At 49.1% G+C, this 20,706-nt stretch overlaps 1 protein-coding gene across 1 annotated transcript in view; it reads left to right on the top strand.

Moving 5' to 3' along the window:
* The window catches only part of SLIT3 (slit guidance ligand 3), a 729,977-nt gene that overhangs the window by 595,071 nt on the left and 114,200 nt on the right, over positions 1–20,706 (top strand). Inside the window, exons 12-14 of the mRNA XM_040262791.1 lie at positions 1,971–2,042; positions 17,318–17,461; positions 18,876–19,039. Of these exons, the coding sequence (XP_040118725.1) occupies positions 1,971–2,042; positions 17,318–17,461; positions 18,876–19,039 (380 nt within the window). The remainder of the gene's footprint in view (positions 1–1,970; positions 2,043–17,317; positions 17,462–18,875; positions 19,040–20,706) is intronic.

Consider the following 20,706-nt stretch of genomic DNA (forward strand, 5'->3'; position numbering starts at 1 on the left):
GTATATGCATTCATCCATTCAACAGACGCTTACTATGTACTGAGCAGCCTTTCAGGCACTGAGAATGTGGCCGTGAACTGGACAGACAAGTCTTGGCCTCAGGGAGCTTTGAACAACAACACACCCTGCCCAGGGTGAGGAATGGGCAAAGTAAAGGGCAAGAAAGCCTTACCCCATACCTGTTCATTATTCTCTCAAACGGGCGTTTACCGTGTTAGATCCTGTTCAATTTTCAGCTCTAGGGAGCCAGCCATGTACAGTCCACATGAAGTCATCACACACATGGAATCTATTAATCTATTAAAGGGGGCTGTAAGGAGACACAGAAATGTTTAAAATAAATAAATGTATAATAATATAACATGACATAATGAAAAGGGATGAGGTCATAAAAAATAGGCGATAGAAAATGACTAATTTAATGTATGTAAATTGTTACTTAATTTTAAAAATTCAAATGCAGAAAGAAAGAAAATGTTGACTGAGATATTCAAGAGAACCTTCCAAGGATGAGGTGTTTAAGCCCGGATCCGAAAGGTGGGAAGGGAAGTCCAGGAAAAGAGCTGAGGATACAGGCAGACAGGTCTATGCCCAGAAGCCTCCACATAGACTACAGCCCACATCGGCCGTCAGAGAGTGGCTTCGACCCACTGAGGCTTAGGCACACCCCACGTGGACCTGTGGTTCAAGGACCCCCTGTCCCCACCCTGCCCGTCGCCCCGCCAGCCCCTGCTGCACTGGCGGGTCTGCCATCCACCAAGCCGAGCAGACAGTGATGCTGCTGCGTTTGGCACGGTGAGCAGTGAGAGTCATATGAATTACAAATGGGAGCCTGAGCCATCATGCTGACTTTTATTTAGTCATTAATTTGTTGAAACATTAATGAAACACACCCGCAGGCTGAGCGGGACACTTACTCTCTCCTGGTGGTGTCTGGAAAATGGGGGGTGGGTTTATCACTCCCATTTACCATTTCCTCATCCTAATATTTTGCCTCCTCAAAGACACGTCACAGCCTGGATTTGCAATCTGAGCGGGAATCAAATCTTGGGTTAATTCAGTGTGCTCCAGGCCTCAAGAGGGAAACATTTTTTTAAAAGATCTTTCTTAGCTAAGTTCCCTCCATCTCAGAGGAGGCTGGACTCAAGAGATCATCAAAGTCTGTGCCATGGATGAGAGCAGAGAGAAGCCAGCAGTGTCTACGGAAGAGCCAGACTCAGGAGGCTTCTTCCCCACACTTCTGGTGTGTCAGAAGTCACCAGAGACAGCCCTTGAATAGGATACCCAGTGTGAGGGACTCCGTAGGCTGGAAGACAGAAGGGTAAAAAGAATTCCTTGGTTCCTGGAGCTCAGAGAATAGAAAAAAGAGGCTAGAACGCAGAAGCTGCTATCACTGCAATTACAGTTCCTTGCTCCCTAGTTTTTCCAAAGAGCCAGTCCTTGACTCAGCAGTCCTTGAGCCATCTGGGTAGGACCTCAGATATCCAAAGCCCTGTCTAGATGGATGATTAAAGGACTCAGTTTAGGAATTCCTTAGGATGGAACAGGATATTAAAAGGAAACATTCTGTAGGCTGGGCTCAGCCTGATCGATACCCATTGAAGACAAGAAAACACAGGGCTGGCTGGCTTCCCACACATCTTATTTATTGCCAGGGTGTGAGTCATATTAGCAGCTCTGGGAGACACCACAAAGGGACTGTGTCTTCCTATTGTGGATTACTTATTGAGTGGAGCTGCCCAGGAGGAGATGAGGATGGAGTCCCTTCCTCCTCGCCTCTCAGACGGCCTGCCCCTCCCGCCTCAGAGGCGCGAGCCCGCTGTCTCACTGGTGAGGAGGAGGGAAGAGGCGGGCTGGGGAAGGCGATGCTGAGATACCACCGGAGTGGGCCGAGGTGGTGACCTCCTGCGTGAAGGGGTGACAGTGGCCTCTCACCCTCAGTGACCACTGTCCCCTCTGCTCTTTTCCAGGGTGCTCTACGGGAACAAGATCACAGAGATTGCCAAGGGACTGTTTGATGGGCTGGTGTCCCTACAGCTGCTGTGAGTAGGAACTTTGTCACTAATTCTGTCTCTAGAACTGTTTACAGGCTCTTTTCTGCAAACTTTGAGCCATGCTCTGTAGTGTTCTTCTTTTGACTTTATGCACATTAAAAGGAAAAAAGAAATTGTTTTGAGCTATCCACCCCTCACCTCCACCGCCTCATATTGGTGGAAAGAGAGCCAGGGAGTTGGCAGAGGAAGGCTAAAGTCAGTGTAAACAAGCGAGGTGATGCAGCTTGGGAGCCTGACCCAAGCAAGAATCACTACCCTGAGGCTTGGGGGGCTAGAAATTAAGCCAGAGTCGAATCCACAATATTGCTCAGAATTTAGGGAACTAAAATATTCATGCACTGTATTCCGATACTAAGGCTGAAACAGAGCTGATGGTAGACATGTGACCTTGAAGGAGGTAGGGGTGGGGCAGTGAAATAATTAGGAGCGTAATCAGTCACTGTTGTGACTCTATCTGGGAAAGATATGGCTGAGGGAGGAAGTGTTTATTTAATTTAAAGGAGGATTTCTTGCCTCAAATTTTAAGCTCTGGGATTATTTATTTGCGTTTGTTTCATTCTGGTCATTTGAGCTTAAATGTTTGAAGACAGTAAGTGAACTCTGATGACAAGGAAAGGAATTTAGCTCATCTTGTATTTTAAGATTTTATGATCAGGCTAGAATTATCTCTGGTTTGTGATCAGGTAGCCATAGCATCTACACGCATGTACTGTGGGTGTGGGAAGTGTGTGTGTGTGTACATGTGTGTGTACACATCCACACATCCATGTCTGCACATCATAATTCCTATTGGTATTAGGAAATGATCTTGAGTATCCTGTGAGCAATGGACCGTACCAAGTTTCAGAGAGATAAATGACTTGCCCTCAATCACACAGAAACTGGGTGTGGAAGCTGGAGAAGAGCTTACATGGTCCTGTGGCTCAGAAGGCCTCTACACCTCTGAATAGCACAAGAGGTGTGTTATCAGAGGCATGCATCTGAGTACAGATGAGTGTGAGTGTGTGTGTGTGTGTGTGTGTGTGTGTGTGTGTGCGTGCGTGCATGCACTCATACGTGCTCCCTTGTAAAATCACCTCCAAGTCACAGGCCCCTTACAGAAGGGGCCTGGGCCCTTCCTCCCTCCCGTGTGCTGTTAAGTGAAGCTCCATCACGAGCATGCTGACAACGTAGTCAAGTTCTATCTCCGGATGGGTGGGCAGTCAGAAGCAAGGGTGGATAGAAGGTCCACAGTGCATCTCACATGGGGACGCCCAAGACTCTTCAAGAAAAAGGAAGTGAGGCTTTTCCTTTAGCTTTTTCTTCCCACATTTCTGCTCTCTACCCTTTCTGTGCCCTGGACAGGGTCTTCTCACACAGTATCAGCACATGAATCACGCCTGGATGAGGTGGCCAGCTAGTTTTCAGATAGTGCATCCATCTCAGCACTGGCCAGGCTTGTTTCCGTGAAGAGGAAAGCCAGAGAAAGCAGATTCGGTGTCCTTTTCCCTGCTTCCTCTTTGTCCAGCCCTGCACCCCTTTGTCTCCATGTCTGTCTCCCTCTGTGTGGCTCTGTGTACCTATCAGTGTTCAAGGTTGGCAGTCCTAGGTGGGCCTTTGTGGCTATTTGTTAGAAAGACACGCCAGGGCTCTGCAGGGAGCTGGGGGGTTTCACAGATGGTATTCTTTGCTTGGAGCAAAGAAAATCTAAGTTATAACTGCCACCAGAAGGCCAGTTGACTGTACCTATTAATCCCCTACCAGAAGATAACAATAGGATGGCTTAGAGGGAGATTCGGAGGTATTGTGTTTCACTGGGCTGGGGTAAATATCCTTTTACAGTCATGTTTTGATTGTTGAAAGCTATATGCCCTTGTAGGCATTAAGGAGAAACATAGCATGCATCAAAGTGCCTAGCACGGTGCAGGGCATATAGCAGAAGTATTATACATGCGTGTTTAGGGGCTGTGTTTCCTGCCGCTCGTTCTGTTCATGCATCTGCTGTTTCATCTGGCTGTGGCAGCTCTCAGGTACAGTGCTAAGGAGCTTTGTTGTGGTGTGTGTGCTTCTCTCCGGTCGTGGCGTCTGAGCTTGGTTGCCCCACAGCATGTGGGGTCTTAGTTCCCTGATCACAGATCAAACCCCCGTCCCCTGTCTTGGAACACAGATTCTTAACCACTGGACCATCAAGGAAGTCCTGAATGCATGTTTTTTTAAAAAGGAAATAGATCCAGCTCCCAGCTGGCAGCAGTCATAAGAAGACTAGAGCTTTGCATGGGCCAGAAAAAAACTCTGGTTGCATCTCGTTACTTTGAGCTGATGGAGTTGAATATCTGGGAGTGAAGACAAGCTTTCCCCTTCTCTCGAGACCGAGAGTTGACACAACTCAAGTACCTCACTTTCCAGAAAGAACCAGCACCTGTAGCCGTCACTGGGCTCTGACCTGGTGTTGAGCAATTCTGATGAAATCTAATGTAGCATTCTGCCCTCGGTAGATTGGATTTCTCCTTGTTAGACTGGAGACATTCCGATAAGAAGGCACTGATTAGAATACCCTGCTAGTCTGGGAAATTTCCTTTCCTTTGACTTGACAGTTTTCTGCAAGGGTTTTGTGTTTTCTCTTCTCTCTCCGTCTCTCAAACTATGGTTGCATCACAAAGCAACTATATTCATTGGAAGAACTGATGCTGAAGCTGAAGCTCCATTACTTTGGCCATCTGATGTGAAGAGCCAACTCATTGGAAAAGACCCTGATGCTGGGAAAGGTTGAGGGCAGGAGGAGAAAGGGGCAACAGAGGATGAGATGGTTGGATAGCATCATCGACTCAGCGGGCATGAGTTTGAGCAAACTCCAGAAGATAGTGAAAGACAGGGAAGCCTGGCAGTTACAGTCCATGGGATAACAAAGGGTCAAACACAGCTTAGTGACTGAAAAACAACAGCAAAAAGCCAAGCTGCCTCTGTCATCCAAAATGATCTTGGATGTTTCCTTTCTGGCACTTAAAAAAAAAACAACAACTTTTTGTTTTATATTGGGGTATAGCTGATTAACAATGTTGTGATAGCTTCAGCTGGACAAGGGAGCTCAGCCATACCAATAGATGTATCTGTTCTCCCCCAAACTCCGTTTCAAACCAGGCTGCCACATAACAATGAGCAGAGTTCTCTGTGCTATATAGTACAACCTTGTTGGTTAACCATTTTAAATATAGCTGGCACTTCTTTATAAATTCCCATGTGTCCGTACTTTTCATGTTGTACACATCAAATTAGAGTAAAAAGATGACTGTAAACAAGAGACAGCCGCTCTAGTTCCATGGCCAGCACACTGTATTACAATAAGCAGAGTTCATACTCAACCCATAATAAGCAGGTGTGTTGTAGCTAGTTGTCCTGCCTGCCCATCCCCTCTTTCCCTGTGTCTCCAAACTTTTCGGCCATCCTACTACGCTAGGCCAGCCTGTTAGGTACCCATCCCTCCTGGGTCATCTTCATGCCCTGTTGCTTCGGGCAGATGGCCAACACTAATGGGAAACTCAGTCTTCAGAGTTTCTTAGAGGCTGCAGCCAACAGGTCTCCATGAACAAGCTTCAACAGCCCTGGGAAGGGACCACAAGTCCAATACCCTGTCTTCTGGCTGTCAGCCTTGCAAGAGTCACCTCCTTTAGCTGGAGTTCCAAAATCTTCAGCGCTTCCCAGACAGCTTCTCCCCCAGCTGGTGTATAATCCTGTCCCGCACACGCTGGCCCAAACCCCACTGCTCTTGTGCTGATGGTTTCCGTGGTGAATTCTCTTGGTGAACTGAAAAGGTCGGGAAGCGCTTTCTCTTTTTTTAACTTTGCGTTTTATATTGGAGTATAACTGATTAACTATGTTGTGATAGTTGCAGGTGGACAGCAAAGGGACTCCAGCCATTTCGTATACTAAACTTCAGTCATGGCTTCTGCAAAACTCAGAAAAGGCTATTCTCATATTCTTCACATGTTTGAAAATAGTATGTCTCCCTGTAATTAATCCTACAGTTCCTGCAGACTTCCATCTGCATAAATACTGACTACAGACTTAAAAGTACAGACTTACGTCTGTATAAACACACATTTGTTGTTTAGCTCGAACAACCCTTATGATCTTTGGGGGTGCGAATGAATCTGCCAGCTCTCTTCCTTGAAACAGGCTGCTAGGATGCAAGTCAGGGGCCCAGCTGGGCAAGAAGTGTGTTGCGAGATTCCACTGTAAGCTGCGGAGAACTGAAACTTCCCACATGGAGACATCTCAGAATCACAGTTAGGACAGGACACCCCACTGGATCTGTACTCCCGACTCTGATCACCTGAGAAGTGACCTGTCCTCTTCTCCCAGGCTTCATCTACCCTCTTTATCACTGGAAACAGTGTGAAGGCTTGGACCCTCACCATTCCCCTGCCCACCTTGGCTCCTGGAGATTGTGATCCTGAGTGTATGTCCAGCCAGAATGCCCCCAGATTTGTGACTTTGCAGCTCAGGAGCTGGCCCTGTGTAACGCAGGGAAGCAAGCAGCGAGCATGCCTCCAGAGCTGTCACTTCTTCCTTGGATGGGGCGGTGTCAGGCTGCAGCGTTACAGCTCCCGAGGGGTCAGCTCATTCAGTTAGTGCTCACTGATTGCGTGGCACACATGGGAGAGATACTCGGGTGGGGTGGGCAGTCATTTGAGGTGGAAGCTTTCACGTAAATCCTGGCTCCAGTCGATGTTAAACCTGCTCCAGGAGGTCTTAATCCAAGCCAGACTGTCTTGGGGCTGGGAGAAGTTAAGACAACCCAGGCACCTGTTGTTTGATTTTCTTGGAAGGCAGACAAGACCATTGAAGGGTCTTGGAGTTTTCCAAGCAACCTGCCAATTACAGGGCAGTGAGCAAAGCTTAACTCCCTATAGGTCACTTTCCCTCACCAGCTATTTCACTAGTACAGCTACTGCTGCTAATAACAGCTAACATTTATTGAAGACTTAATATGCTCCAGAACCTGTGCTAAGCAATTTCATATACATCTCCTCATCTAACCCTTACAACCATGCCAAGAGGAAGGTATTGTTGAGAGGCTCATTTTACAGATGTAGAAACTCAGCAACTGATGATGTACATAGCTTGGCCATTGTCTCTCAGTGTGTAAGTGATGGAGCTTTGGAACCCGAGCATCTGACCGTGGAGTCCCTGCCAGACGTCTGCATCTGACCCAGTCGTGGGTCAATCTGCACAGCTAGTTTGGTGATACACAAAACAAGAATTCCTCACTGGCTCAAGCCAAAGAGGAAGTACCATGGAACTCAGCTCCTCTTGTTAGCCTCCGTCTAAACCATGGGCCCACTGTCTCCTGTGGCACTTTCCTCGAGTTCACTGTCCTCATCCCCACTAAAGTTGCCTTGAATTCAGTGAGAGGGCAGTCAAGAAGCTGCTTGTTTTAAGAGACTGGGCTGAGGTGAGATGATGAGAATTCTCTCCAGAAGTAGAAGCAGACTTACTTTGTAACGTGTTCCTTTTATTATTATTTTAAATTTATTTGTCTGCACTAGGTCTTAGTTGCAGCGAGATCTTTTTTTGCCCCGTGCAGAACCTCACTGAGGCACATGGGAACTTTAGTTGTGGCATTCGAACTCTTAGTAGCCCAGCTCCCTGTTATTGTTGATCAGCTGCTAAGCTGTGTCCCACTCTTTGTGACCCCATGGACTGCAGCACACCAGGCTTCCTTGTCCTTCACTGTCTCCCAGAGTTTGCTCAAACTCATGTCCATTGAGTCAGTGATGCCATCAACCATCTCATCCTCTGTCGCCCCCTTCTCCTCCAGCCTTCAGTCTTTCCCAGCATCAGGGTCTTTTCCAATGAGTCAGTTCCTCGCATCAGGTGGCCAAAGTATTGGAGCTTCAGCTTCAGCGTCAGTCCTTCCAGTGAATATTCAGGAATGATTTCCTTTAGGAATGACTCGTTTGATCTCCTTGCTGTCCAAGGGACTCTCAGGAGTCTTCTCCAACATGACCAGGGATCAAACCCAGGCCTCCTTCACTGGAAGTGTGGAGTCTTAGCCAGGAAAGCCCCTGCCGTGCATCGTTTTTGGCTGCCCTGGGCCTTCCTTGCTGCACGTAGGCGTCCTCTGGCTGAGGTGCACAGGGTTCTCTCTGCGGCCACCCCTCTGTTGCAGGGCATGGGCTCCAGGCTGCATGGGCTTCTCTCTGTGGCACAGGGACTTGGTTGCTCTGAAGCTTGTGGAATCTTCTTGGATCAGGGATTGAACCCGTGACTTCTGCATTGGCAGGCGGATTCTTTACCACTGAGTCACCAGGGAAGCCTTGTCATGCATTCTTGAGGGAGGAATTCGTCCCTCTCTTGTGTATCTGGAGCTTCCTAAGGGAAGCTGGACGGAGAAGGCAATGGCAACCCACTCCAGTACTCTTGCCAGGAAGGTCCCATGGATGGAGGAGCCTGGTAGGCTGCAGTCCACGGGATCGCTAGGAGTCAGACACGACTTCACTTTCACTTTTATGCATTGGAGAAGGAAATGGCAACCCACTCCAGTATTCTTGCCTGGAGAATCCCAGGGACGGGAGTGCTGGGTGGGCTGCCGTCTATGGGGTCGCACAGAGTTGGACACAACTGAAGCGACTTAGCAGCAGTAGCAGCAGCAGCAAGGGAAGCTGAGTCTCTTAAGTTAAGTTGCTCAGTTGTGTTTGACTCTTTGCGACCCCCTGAACTATAGCCCACCCAGGCTTCTCTGTCCATGGGATTCTCCAGGAAAGAATACTGGAGTGGGTTGCCATTTCCTTCTCCAGGGGATCTTCCCGACCCAGGGATCGAACCCAGGTCTCCTGCATTGCAGGCAGACGCCGTCTCTTAGGGAGACTTAAATTCTGGAATCATCCCATGCTTTGGTCATTGACTGAATGGTTTATCCTTCTTAAAGGGTTCATCCCTCTTAAAGGACTGATTCAGAACCATGTAGCAATCAGATAGGCAAGTGTGACTCTAGTAGCTGTTGGGGAAGAAAGGAGCAAGCCAGATCACACAAGCCCGCCATCTCCTGAGAGCAGGTGCTGGCTCCCTTGTCTGATTTGTCAGCATCTCAGCTTCCCTCTAGTTGCCTTGCTCAGGCGTGTGACTCTTTGGGACTCCGTGGACTGTAATCCACCAGGCTTCTTTGTCCATGGGATTTCCCAGGAAAGAATCCTAGAGCGGGTTGCCATTTCCTCCTCCAGAGGATCTTCCCAACCTAGGGACTGAACCCACATCTCCAGTGTCTCTTGCATTGAAGGCAGGTTCTTTACCCACTGAGCCACCTGGGAAGCCTCAGGAGGTTACTAAAGGTCAAAATAAATCCCTCATATTTCATATGGGAGGGATGAGAACATGTTTATTCTAAGACAAGAGAGTGGCCCTTATTACACTTAGTAGATAAAGAGTTTGGGGATGGCAGAGGGTTAATTCTAAAGAAAAAAATTTAAAAGAGAAGATACAAGGCAGTCAGCTCTAAATACTGCAGCTTAATCAGGGGTCCAGAATGGCTCCCCTAATTGGCATCCTCACTAATAGCTTATGCCAGTGCTTAATAGTGGGAAATACTCGCAGGGAGACACAGTGAATTTTTGTTTTCATAACAGAGCCTTTGCAACCCATTCCTTTTTTTATTGGAATAAAATTGCTTTACAATGTTGTGTTAGTTTCTGCTGTACAATGAAGTGAACCAACTGTATGTGTGCATATGTCCCCTCCCTTTTGAACCTCACTCCCGCCCACCCCATCACACCCCTCCAGGTTATCCCATCCCACAGGGGCTGAGCTCTCTGTGCTTTTTAGCGGCGTCCTGCTAGCTGTCTATTGTGGCAGTGCAGCGTATACATGTCCGGGGCTTCCCAGGTGGCTCAGTGGTAAGGAACCCACCTGCCAGTGCAGGAGATGTGGGTTTGATCCCTGAGTTGCGAAGTTCCCCTGGAGCAGGGTATGACAACCCACTCCAGGATTCACGCCTGGAGAATCCCACGAAGAGAGAAGCCTGGCGGGCTGCAGTTCATAAGGTCTCAGAGAGTCGGACACGACTAAAGCTCGGACACGGCTAAAGTGACTTGCATGCATACACATAAACGCGTCAGTTCTAATCTCCCAATTCTTCCCACCCTCTTTTACCCCCACTGTGTCCACATATCCATTCTCTATGTCTGCACCTCTTTTCCTGCCCTGGAAATAGGTTCATCTGTACCGTTTTTATAGATTCCATTTATATGCATTAAGACACGGTATTTGTTTTTCTCTTTCTGACTTACTTCATTCTGTGTGAGACTCTAGGTCCATCCACATCTCTGTATGACCCAGCAATCCCACCACTGGGCAAGTACCCCGTAACTTATTCTTGAAAAATGATTCCCCTACTGGAGGAGGCAGAGAAAGGGTTATGCCCTGAGGTCGTCAGTACCATCTTTCCCCTCCATAGCATGATAAACATCTGAGTGTTTACGAAACAGAAACTGACCGCGCGCCGCCCCCAGCCTCACTTTAAGAAAAGGAGGTTCCATGAAGCACCGAGGTTCCTGGCAGGAAGCTAGGCTCATTCTCCTGTCCCGTGGCCTGTCCCGGGAGGGCTTCACTTACTCTCCAGGACGTGGCCGCTACCCTCTTTCTTGACACCAGTTTCCTAAGAACACCTTGTGCATCAGGTTTGCATTATGCTTTTGGCATTTGCAGACAAACACAGTATAAGTAGGAGGAATAGCCTCAAACTGCTGTCTTCCGCAGACCTGTGGGCAGATGTGGGGAATATAAATATCATTCAAATGAGAGCTCAGGCCACTGAATCAATGTGTGAACCACTGGCGTTGCCAAGGTGATTTTGATGCAACTTATCATTAAACCTGACTCCAGATGTTGGTGTTTTCTCAACCTCGTGGCAAAGGCTGTAAGCCCAGGGGAATCTTAATGGAGGAGAGGATGTGGGCAAGAGCGGTAGCTAGAAAGGGGGCCTCAGCGGTCCTCTGTCCCATTACTGCCCCTGTAGCCAAAGATGGGAACAGAGCCAGTCATGAGAAAGAACAGCTGCTGCCAAGTGAACCCTGAACTTGTGGCCTCTTTCAGGAGACTGGGAATTGGGGTCAGGGTGAACCTCACTTCCCTTCTGTGGCCCATCTCCTCCTGTTACCTGGACCCTGAGTGGAGGAGGCTACAAGCTGCTGTGAGTGATGGAAGCCCCTGGGATTCTTCCAGTCGAGCCAGGCCTGATCCCACAGCAGGCCTTGAGGCAGGGGCCCTTCCTCAGCCCAGACCCAGGACTCTGGATATTTTATTCCCATCTCTCTCCCCTCGCCACGCTCCAGCTCTGACACTCTCCATGGCTTCTGTTGCCCACTTTGCTTTTTCTGAAGGCAGCAACTTCTGGAAAGGATAATCTCTCAGCAGCATTGTTAGGTTGGTTAGTCGATGGGCTGAGTGCTAATACCTCTTGACATGGAACATATGTGGAAGCTAAAAATGCTCAGTGAAGAGCGGGTAGCAGAGTGCCTCACAGAGCTAATGGTCAGACATAAATTTAGAAGGGGGTGTGTGCATGCGCCACTCTCCTTGATCTCCTCTGAGGGGAGCATGGCTCTGTGCTTTCATTTCATTACAGAATCATCACTAAGTCAACGGGAGTGGCTCCAAAACCCTACTTCCAGCTCCTCCCATAAGCTGCAGGCGCTTCCTACAGTTGGAATAGGAGCAAAGTCTTTGAACTAAAATAGCAGGGATCCAAATCTCTGACCTACCGCTTACTAGTTGTGCCACTGCAGTCAAAGGTACTTAAACTTTGCGTGTGCCAGAGGTATCATCTGTCGGATGGAGGAGGCGCTTACCTCTTGAGGCTGTCGGGAGATTCTGCAAGTTAATATTTGTAAAGGGCTGGGAGAGTGCCTGACCACACGTAGTGTTTGTTACCTGTTAAGTCACGTGGCCCCAGGTTCACCTGACCAGATCATCTCAACCCCTCCTGCCCACCAACCTCCATCTCTTTTCTGTTTATATGGCCTCTGGGTTTCCTTTGTGAGGTGGGTCTGGGACATATGGCCCCGATAGATGGTTGGATCTGCTTCTGGGGAAATATTTATGAACAGAATATACCTCCAAGCCCTTCCCCTCACTGGATCCACCAGGCCGTCAAGCTGAGACCTAGCTGGGGATCAAAGTTTGGACCCTGAGTACCAGGCTGTCTCTTGTGTGAGGTGAACCAGAGCGTCCCGTCTTGCATAAGGGAAGCTGTTGTCTCTGCTTCCTCGCTCTCCCCTGGTCTGCCTCGTGTGAGACTCCAGGTGAGGGGAGTACAGGGCCAAGCGTACCAGCTCCCCAGTCAGCATTTAGTCAGCGGGCTCTGAAGGTTGAGACTCTGCTTGGCACAGGTGCAGGCCACTCAGGGAAGAGCCTGCCATTGTGCCCATGGAAGTTTAGTGGGCATTTCAGAGGGCATCCCATCCCACCCACCTGGTCCGGGCGCTCCCTGAGAGCCAGTGGGACTCCTGACATCTCTTCACAGCCAAGAGGCAAGCAGTCTTCCAGACCCAGCCAGACCTCCATCAACTTGAAGTGTGCCCAGGGGCGTTCCCAAGCTAGCAAAAATAGCTCCCCAGGGACAGGGAATACCTTCCACCGAATACAGGGGCAGAATACGGATTTTTCTCTCCATATGGTGGGTGAGAGATGAACTTTGCACTCAGGTAGACTGGAGCTTCACTATCACCTTGGTTAAATCCACCACCGTTCTGACCCTCAATTTCTTCATCCTCCAAAATGATGACAATCGTAGTGCTACTGTGAGGGTGAAAGGAAACACTACATGAAAAGTGCTTTGGAAGACCTTTCACACAGGGCTGCTCACAAAGCTACAGTCTCTCGAGACAATGCTACATTATTATTAATTCGCACAGCAGTTATACCACTGCTCCTCAAAGGGGGATGAATGGGGACAGATGGAGCGGCCTTGATGAGACAGAATCAATCCCTCCATTGAAAGAAGGAGAAGGCTTGTGTTCCTAACTTCTTACAGAATTGCTGAACCGCATTTCAAATAGTTAGTTACTGTCTCTTTGCTCCATCATAGGGTGGGGTTTTTTTATTTAGTATTTTTAGGCTGTTTGTTGTTCTTTTTAAATTCCCCTGCAGCTCTTGTCCTCGTTCCAGATAGCTCAGAGATCCTTTTATGGAAGACAGACTGAGCTGAGTAGCTGCCAACCTTCCTCCCAGAGGAAGATGGGACAGAAGGACAGACTGTTAGGTGCTGCTGAGGATCAGTGAGGCGGTCCTGGGCATCTAAATCTGGATAAGCAGCTTAATTTTATCTCTCCCTGCACCTATGTGTCTTGCCTTAGGGAGCCAAGCATTCCTGGAGAGAATAAGTGACCCCGAGGCACTGCCCTTTTGTGTTTCTTTCTGCTCCTCCTGCTATCTTTGCCTCATAATTGTGCCTGCCTGGGTTGTTTTGATGCCTTCCATCTTTGCAATAGTAGGCTGAGAAGTCTAGGAGCAACGGGGAACAACAAAGCATCTGGATCAAAACAAGAAGCCTTGATAGTCCTGATGGGTGAGGAGCGTTGCCAGAGTGGCCTGCAGTCTGGATGCCCTTTCAAGGCGGATCGGAACGCCACTCCACTCTCCCCGTGGCCACCCTCCTTATCTGGTGTCTAGCATTCCCCAGAACCAAGTTCTGCAGTTTGGCTTTGTGAATCTGTCCTCGGGTCTCAAATTTCAGTTCCTACTCAGACAAGGTAGGGAGAATAAGCTTGCGTTGTTGCTACTGTTGTTGTTCAGCTGCTAAGTCACGTCCAACTCTTTGAGACCCCATGGACTGCAGCACGCCCGGCTCCTCTGTCCTCCGCTGTCTCCCAGAGTTTGCTCAAATTCATGTCCATTGAGTCCATGATGCTAAATAACCATCTCATCCTCTGCCTGCCTCTTTTTCTGCCTCAGTCTTTCACAGCATCAGGGTCTTTTCCAATGAGTCGGCTCTTCACATCACGTGGCCAGAGTCTCAGAGCTTCAGCTTCAGCATCAGTCCACTTGAGAGGGGCAAGCACTAGGGAACAGTGAGGACGGTGGCCCATGGAGCACATGTCTTATCTAAAGAGGGCAGCTGCTCCGTGACTGCCTCCAGGAGACCCAGTGTGACTAGGACATCTGTTTTGGTTTTTTCCAGGAGAAAATAAAAATCTTTTATGTTCTGTGTGTGTGATAGAGAGAGACAGAAATATCCAGATTTTTTAAATTAAAATATAGTTAGTTCACAGTGTTGTATGTTTCTGTTGTTCAGCAGAGCGATTCAGTCACACGTGTGTGTGCATATGTAAGTGTGTGTGTGCATATGGTCTTTTTCATATTCTTTTCCATTATAATTTGTTACAAGATATTGAATATAGTTCCCTGTGCTATGTAGTAGGACCTTGTTGTTTATCTGCTTTATATACAGTAGTTGGTATCTGATAATCCCAAACTCTTAATTTATCAGTCCGCACCCCGCTTTCTCTTTTTATAACCATGAGTTTGCTCTGTCTGTGAGTCTGTTTTTGTCTTGTAAATAAGTTCATTTGTATATATTTTAGATGCCACATATAAGTAATATCATAGTTTCATCTTTCTCTGTCCAACTAACTTCACTTAGTTGGATATCTTTAGGTCCATCCGTATTGCTACAAATGGCATTATTTCATTCTTTTTATGACTGAGTAATATCTCACCATATAAATATATGTATACTCCACATCTTCTTTATCCATTCATCTGCTGGTGCACATTTAGGTTGCTTCCATGTGTTGGCTGTTGTAAATAATGCCTCATGAACATTAAGGGCCATGTTTCTTTTCAAGTTTCGTCTGGATATATGTCCAGGAGTGGGACTGCTGGACCATATGGTAGTTCTATTTTTAGATTTTTGAGGAACCTACATGCTGTTCCCCATAGCTGCTGCACCAATTTACGCTCCCACCAACAGTGTAGGAAGGTGCCCTCTTCTCCACACTCTCTCCAGCATTTGCTATTCATAGACTTTTTAATGATGGCCATTCTGACTGGGATGAGGTGACACCTCAGGGTAGCTTTGTCCCCCACCTTCAGCACACTGGGAGGGCTGGATGAAAAGAGTTGCATGCGGCATGTTGCAGGATGCTGCAGAGAGTATCTCTCCTTAGGTCATGAGATGAGCACCTCTGACCTAGTCTCTTTATCTCATTCAGTATTTCCCTCAAAAGGCCCCGAACATCAAGCTTTGGAACAAATCATTTACCACTTACTTTATGTTTCTTTAGAGGTTTAGCCCTATTGGACTCTCTTTTCTCCCTGTTTCTCTGTTCCATAGCATCTTCCTTGGAGTGCTACCACCCCCCCGACCCCGCCGACAAATGGAGTGACTTTGAGTAAAATTTAATATACAAAGCATAGCAAATTCTTGGGGGGAAATTGCTACAAAGGGATAGACAGATGGGCAGGGTAGATAAAGCACTCATAAAGAAGAAAGAAATCCTCCAGAGACCTCAGTTACCATAACTGATTCCAGCATACTCCTTGGAAATGCATGACCTTGCACAACCCGCCTCTCTCTCTCCCAACTCTCAGCCTCAGTTTCCTCACCTGTAACATGTGAGGCTGGCTCTGCCCCTCTGCCCAGGTGACCGTGAGAATAACAGGATGTCAGGAAAGCACATTGGAAAACATGAAAAGTCTAGTAACATGAGCTTTTTGTTCTACTGCGAGGCAGGAGGCCACCTGTGTGAACCCTTGGGACCCCTGCCCATCATTAGCCAGATTAAACAGGTGGTGCTTCCTCTTGTCACCACCGCAGCTGCCTGCCTCGCACAGGATGCTCAGGGGCCCCTTCGAGGATGGAGCTGCAGCCATGGAGAGGTGGCATGCTTGGCTGAGCTCCCACGGCAGCCCCTCCATTACCAACTCCAGTCTTCTGGACCTTGGCACCAGCAACTTTGGAGACAAGCCAGCCATGATGTATCTCTCAGGTCCTTGCCCAGGAGGGAAGCTCTGAGCCAGTGTTAAAAAGAGAAAATTTTACAATTCAAGATTTTTGCTGGTTAGTTTAGTAGCCCCTCACTTTCATTCAAGAGCGAGTGAGAAATAGTTTCACATGAGTTTGAAGGGCACAGCTCATCAGTCTAGGATCACAAAGGGTTTTTAGGACCCAAAGTGCTTGCCTTGGCACCCATGTCCTGAAAAACACTCCTGTAACCCTCAAGGCTTCACTCTTCCTGGGCCAACCTTTCGCCAGACAGCTTTCTTTTACGGCTTTGTTTGTTTTTGGTGGGGACAGGGTTCTGAAGAACTAAAGCCACAGCCGAAGGGGGGTCCCTCGTGGATAGGAAGGCTGACCCTGGGGGAGGGTGTCACCTTAGATGAGTGTGACCCCCTGGAGTCAGGGCTGGAGCCAGGTGTATTAATAAATGCTTGGGCCAAGTACTAGGAAGAAAGGGAAGAATAAAATATATATATCATTTGTGTACTGTCTTGAGTAGGAGGCAAATGATAAAAAATATCTTCTGATCACAAGTTGAGAGAAGGGCTGTGAGGGGAGTAAACAGGGGGTTATGACGGGCAATTGTGGGGCCACCCTGGAAATGAGGTGGTCAGGGTAGGCCTGTCTGAGGGGGTGGCATCTGAGCTGAGATACAGAGGAGGAGAAGGAGTCTCCAGATGAAAGGGGTAGAGAATATGCTCAGAAGGCACGTGGCATATTTGCAGAATCACGAGGGCTCCTTCCGTGTTTGTGTGTGAGAGAGATTGAGACTGCGTATGTGTGTGCACTCATGCCTACCCATGGCTGAATTTTTTCTGGGAGGATGACCTACAGCTTTCAGCAGATTCTCAATGGAATCAGTGATCCAAAAGAATTCTGAGGAATTTTCTGAATAAAAATTACCTCTTAGTCAGCTAAAGCTTCCAAGCAATTGTGCCAAAGATTTCTTTCTTTCTTTCTTTTTTTTTTTTTTTTTTGAGACCTGGAGGCTCTGCCTTCTACAGTAGAAAGTGGAGCATGCAGGGTGTGATTTCCAGTCTTCCTCCAAGGGCGTGGGTGCAGGGGAAGGCTCAAGGGGTCGGTGTGCCACACAGCATCTGTGGTGCGCGGCTGCCAGTGCCTAGGTGTGGTAGGAGATCCCGTGGCCGGAGGCCTGCAGGTCCCCTTTCTCTGATGGGGGTGGCGGCGGGGAGGCTGGCTGTCAGGAGGATGCTTTGAGGCCGGCAGCCCCGCCCCTGCTCCTCAGGCCTCACTGGGATGAGGGAGTCAGCGGCCTCTCTTCTGTCTGCAGCCTCCTCAATGCCAACAAGATCAACTGCCTGCGGGTGAACACGTTCCAGGACCTGCAGAGCCTCAGCCTCCTCTCCCTGTACGACAACAAGCTGCAGACCATCAGCAAGGGGCTCTTTGCCCCTCTGCAGGCCATCCAGACACTGTGAGTATGTCAGGAGTGCCAGCACAGGCCCAGGCCGCCACTAGCGTCCCAGAGAGCACTCACAAGCCAAGCAGAGCAGGCACATCCCAGAGGAGCCCCGGAGCCTGCAGCCCGAGTAAAGCATTAGTAACAGCGCTAGCAGGCCTGTCCTGAGCACTCACGCCATGCTCACTGCCCCACGGGATGGTTTCCCTGTATCCAAACCACTAAGCCTCACAACAACCCCAGGAGGTAGATGCTACTATGATGCCCCATTTCTGTGTTAGGAAACCAAGGCACAGAGAGGTGAGGTAACTTATTCAAGGTTGCACAGCTACTAAGCTGCAGGATTTGAATCCAGGCCAAGTGGCTGGTTCACCTGCTGTCTTAACCACTCTGGGTGCTGTATTCTCTCTGAGCAGGCTCCGTCTCTGCTGAAAACTCATTCCTGCCCGCTAATACCTGTCCCCCTCCACAACACAAAGCCAAGTCTCTGGGACAGGCACCTTGTACCAGAATTCAGGGGTATTTCACCTCCCTCTTTTGAGAGGAGTTCCTCACTTCCAAGCATGGCATACGTGCCTGCTAGCTTGCTTTAGTCATGTCTGTTTGCGACCCTATGGACCATGGCCCACCAGACTCCTCCACCCACGGAATTCTCCAGGCAAGAATGGCAGATGTTCATAAACAGTTCCCTTAGACAGATGACACCTGAGTACAGATCTCAGCCTGTGTTTCTGATGGCTCCACCCCTCAGCTGAGACCCTCGCCCCAGCGCCAGGCCTGACCACAATCCCGGGGGTTTCTGGAGGCCTTGTGAGTCATCTAGCCCTCACTGCCCCTGGAGCCGGAGACAGGAGCCACAGAGAGTAAGGACAGCTGCCGCACCCTGAAGCCCGACCGCGTGCTGAGCAGTGCGCAGCGCTGTGGAGAATTTTCTCAGTGAGCCCATGGTGCTGACGCCCCCGTGATGCTGAGGATAATAACAGCAAAACCTGCTACTATAAATGGAACACCCGTCCTGTGCCCGATGCCACACCAGCTGCTTTATGCACCGGGTGTTTCTGAGCTTGGAAAATAAAATTCAGTCTACTCTCTGCATAAATCCTAAGCCCGCAGCTTACTATGCCCGTCAGCAGTGTCATGGGTGAGGTTCGAGACCTGAGTCCGGCCCGGGTGGGGAGGGTTAGGAAGGCTGATGCCCCAGACTGGGTGCCAGCTGCACCTTGACTGGCTTTCGCCAACAGCTGGACTCAGGGCCCCATCCAGGTCTTGTCTAGAGGTCTTAGCAGCTCTGGCACCCCCCCACCGCCCGAGGCTTCCTGGGGCACTGAGGGAGGGAGCCTGGAGCTGTATTATCAGCGCCCATGCCAGGGGGGCAGTGGCAGAACAGAGTCCCGAGGGCCCCCCTAATGAACTCCTGTCCCTCTCGCAGCCACTTGGCCCAAAACCCATTCGTGTGCGACTGCCACTTGAGGTGGCTGGCTGACTACCTGCAGGACAACCCCATTGAGACCAGCGGGGCCCGCTGCAGCAGCCCGCGCCGGCTGGCCAACAAGCGCATCAGCCAGATCAAGAGCAAGAAGTTCCGCTGCTCAGGTAATCAGGTTATGGGGCTGGGCCCCACCTTCCGACTCAGTACAGCAGCCCCGGAGAGGCCGATAATCCAATCTGGAGGACATCGCATGCTGTAATGGCTCCTGGGGAGCATCTCTGCAAATTAAATTGGGGAAATTCAGTTAGCCCTGCAGAAAACCAATTAGCTTATGGATTTAAAATAAAACACACACACACAATACAAGCACTTGGGGGAGGAGGGGCGCGATTTTGGAGAGACAGAACCCAGGCAGCCACAGATCTCCAGAGCCAGGTGGAAGCGAGGCCATGAGGCAGCATGGACACATGTGCTGTTAGAGGATATGATTGATTTCCTTAGCTTTTAGTTTCCTAACCATGCTCCCCAAGTGGCAGATAGAGAAATAAATCTACCCCAGGCCAGGCTGTGGGAAGCATGCAGTCCTGGGGGCTTCCTCTTGCCCTCGAAAGCCACCTTTGGAACATTCCTTAACCCAGAGTGTAGGTTTCACAGACATGTCTGCTCTCCCCTCCACCCTAGACGGGTGCTTACTGATCCCGGAGAGAACCACAGAGAGTGTTGCTCAGGAAGAAAGCACAGCCTTGCTCTCTAGTTTTCAAGCTCTCTCTAGAAACCTTCCTCCCTGCTGTACCCGGATATGAAGCAGGGGGTGAGTGGCAGGCAAATTCTCAGCTCATCTTTGGAGACAGAACTTGTTCTTGACCCATGAGCTGGATGAACAGGCAGTTACAAATGGCTGTCATTTCTGTTGTTTGCTACTGCAGAAAAAAAAAAAAAAAAATCACCAAGCTGCTCTGTGCTCCCAATGGTGAGATGTTGATAGTATGACGTGGTGAGGAGGGGAGAAGCCAGCCCTCGCCATCTGTGTGTCATCAGGAACCGGTCTTCTTCCCCTACCTGAGCGTCCTGTGTAGGTGGGTTTTCCTGGGGAGAAAGCCAGCGTGGATCCTAGTCGCCAGGAGGAGAGCAGCGGGCCAGCCTCCGCCTCTTCTTGTTGTTCTGATCCTCTGAGTCAGATTCTTCAGTCTGTGTCTCCAGAATGATAAACTTGGGCTGTCTTATTTTTTTCAGCAGAAGCCAATACCTCGAGAGGGCTTGGAGGGACCCCAAGGACTCTGTGGCAGTCTGAGACACTGATCTCAGTTTGTCTTCCCCAGAATAACAGTGTTGATTACAGAGCAGTCTCTCACGCCTGAGGAGCACTGTGCTCAGGGCTCCTAGTTGGCCTTGCTTCTTCCAGGAGTCACATGAGATTGTTCTCAGAGGGACAGGGGTCTTGAAGCAGGATTTTATTTCCCTGTCCAGGGACTGAACCTACCTGCCCGTCCACCAGGGGCTAGAGTCCAGAAGCCAAGTTCCCTGATTCTTATCCCAGTTTGAAAGCAAAACTGTTTCAAGGAGGTAAAAACTGCAAAACAGGTACAAAGTTTATTATTAGAGACAGCACAACATATGGGAGAATACGCAGAGAAACAGTTTATTTATTTAAGTTGGAAGCAAGACAGAAATACATACCCAGAAAGGAGTGCAGGTGTCCTGAGTGAGCAGTGAAGTAAAGAAAGGATTTAAATCACTTATATCGGACAGTCTTTCCAGGTCTTTGTTTACCTTTGGCTCATTATCTTGTTTCTTTCTCTACACCGGACTCGTTCTTGGACCAAGATGTGTG

The sequence above is a fragment of the Oryx dammah genome, unplaced genomic scaffold (genome assembly GCF_014754425.2).
Source record: "Oryx dammah isolate SB20612 unplaced genomic scaffold, SCBI_Odam_1.1 HiC_scaffold_20, whole genome shotgun sequence".
In the NCBI taxonomy this organism is placed as follows: Eukaryota; Metazoa; Chordata; class Mammalia; order Artiodactyla; family Bovidae; genus Oryx; species Oryx dammah.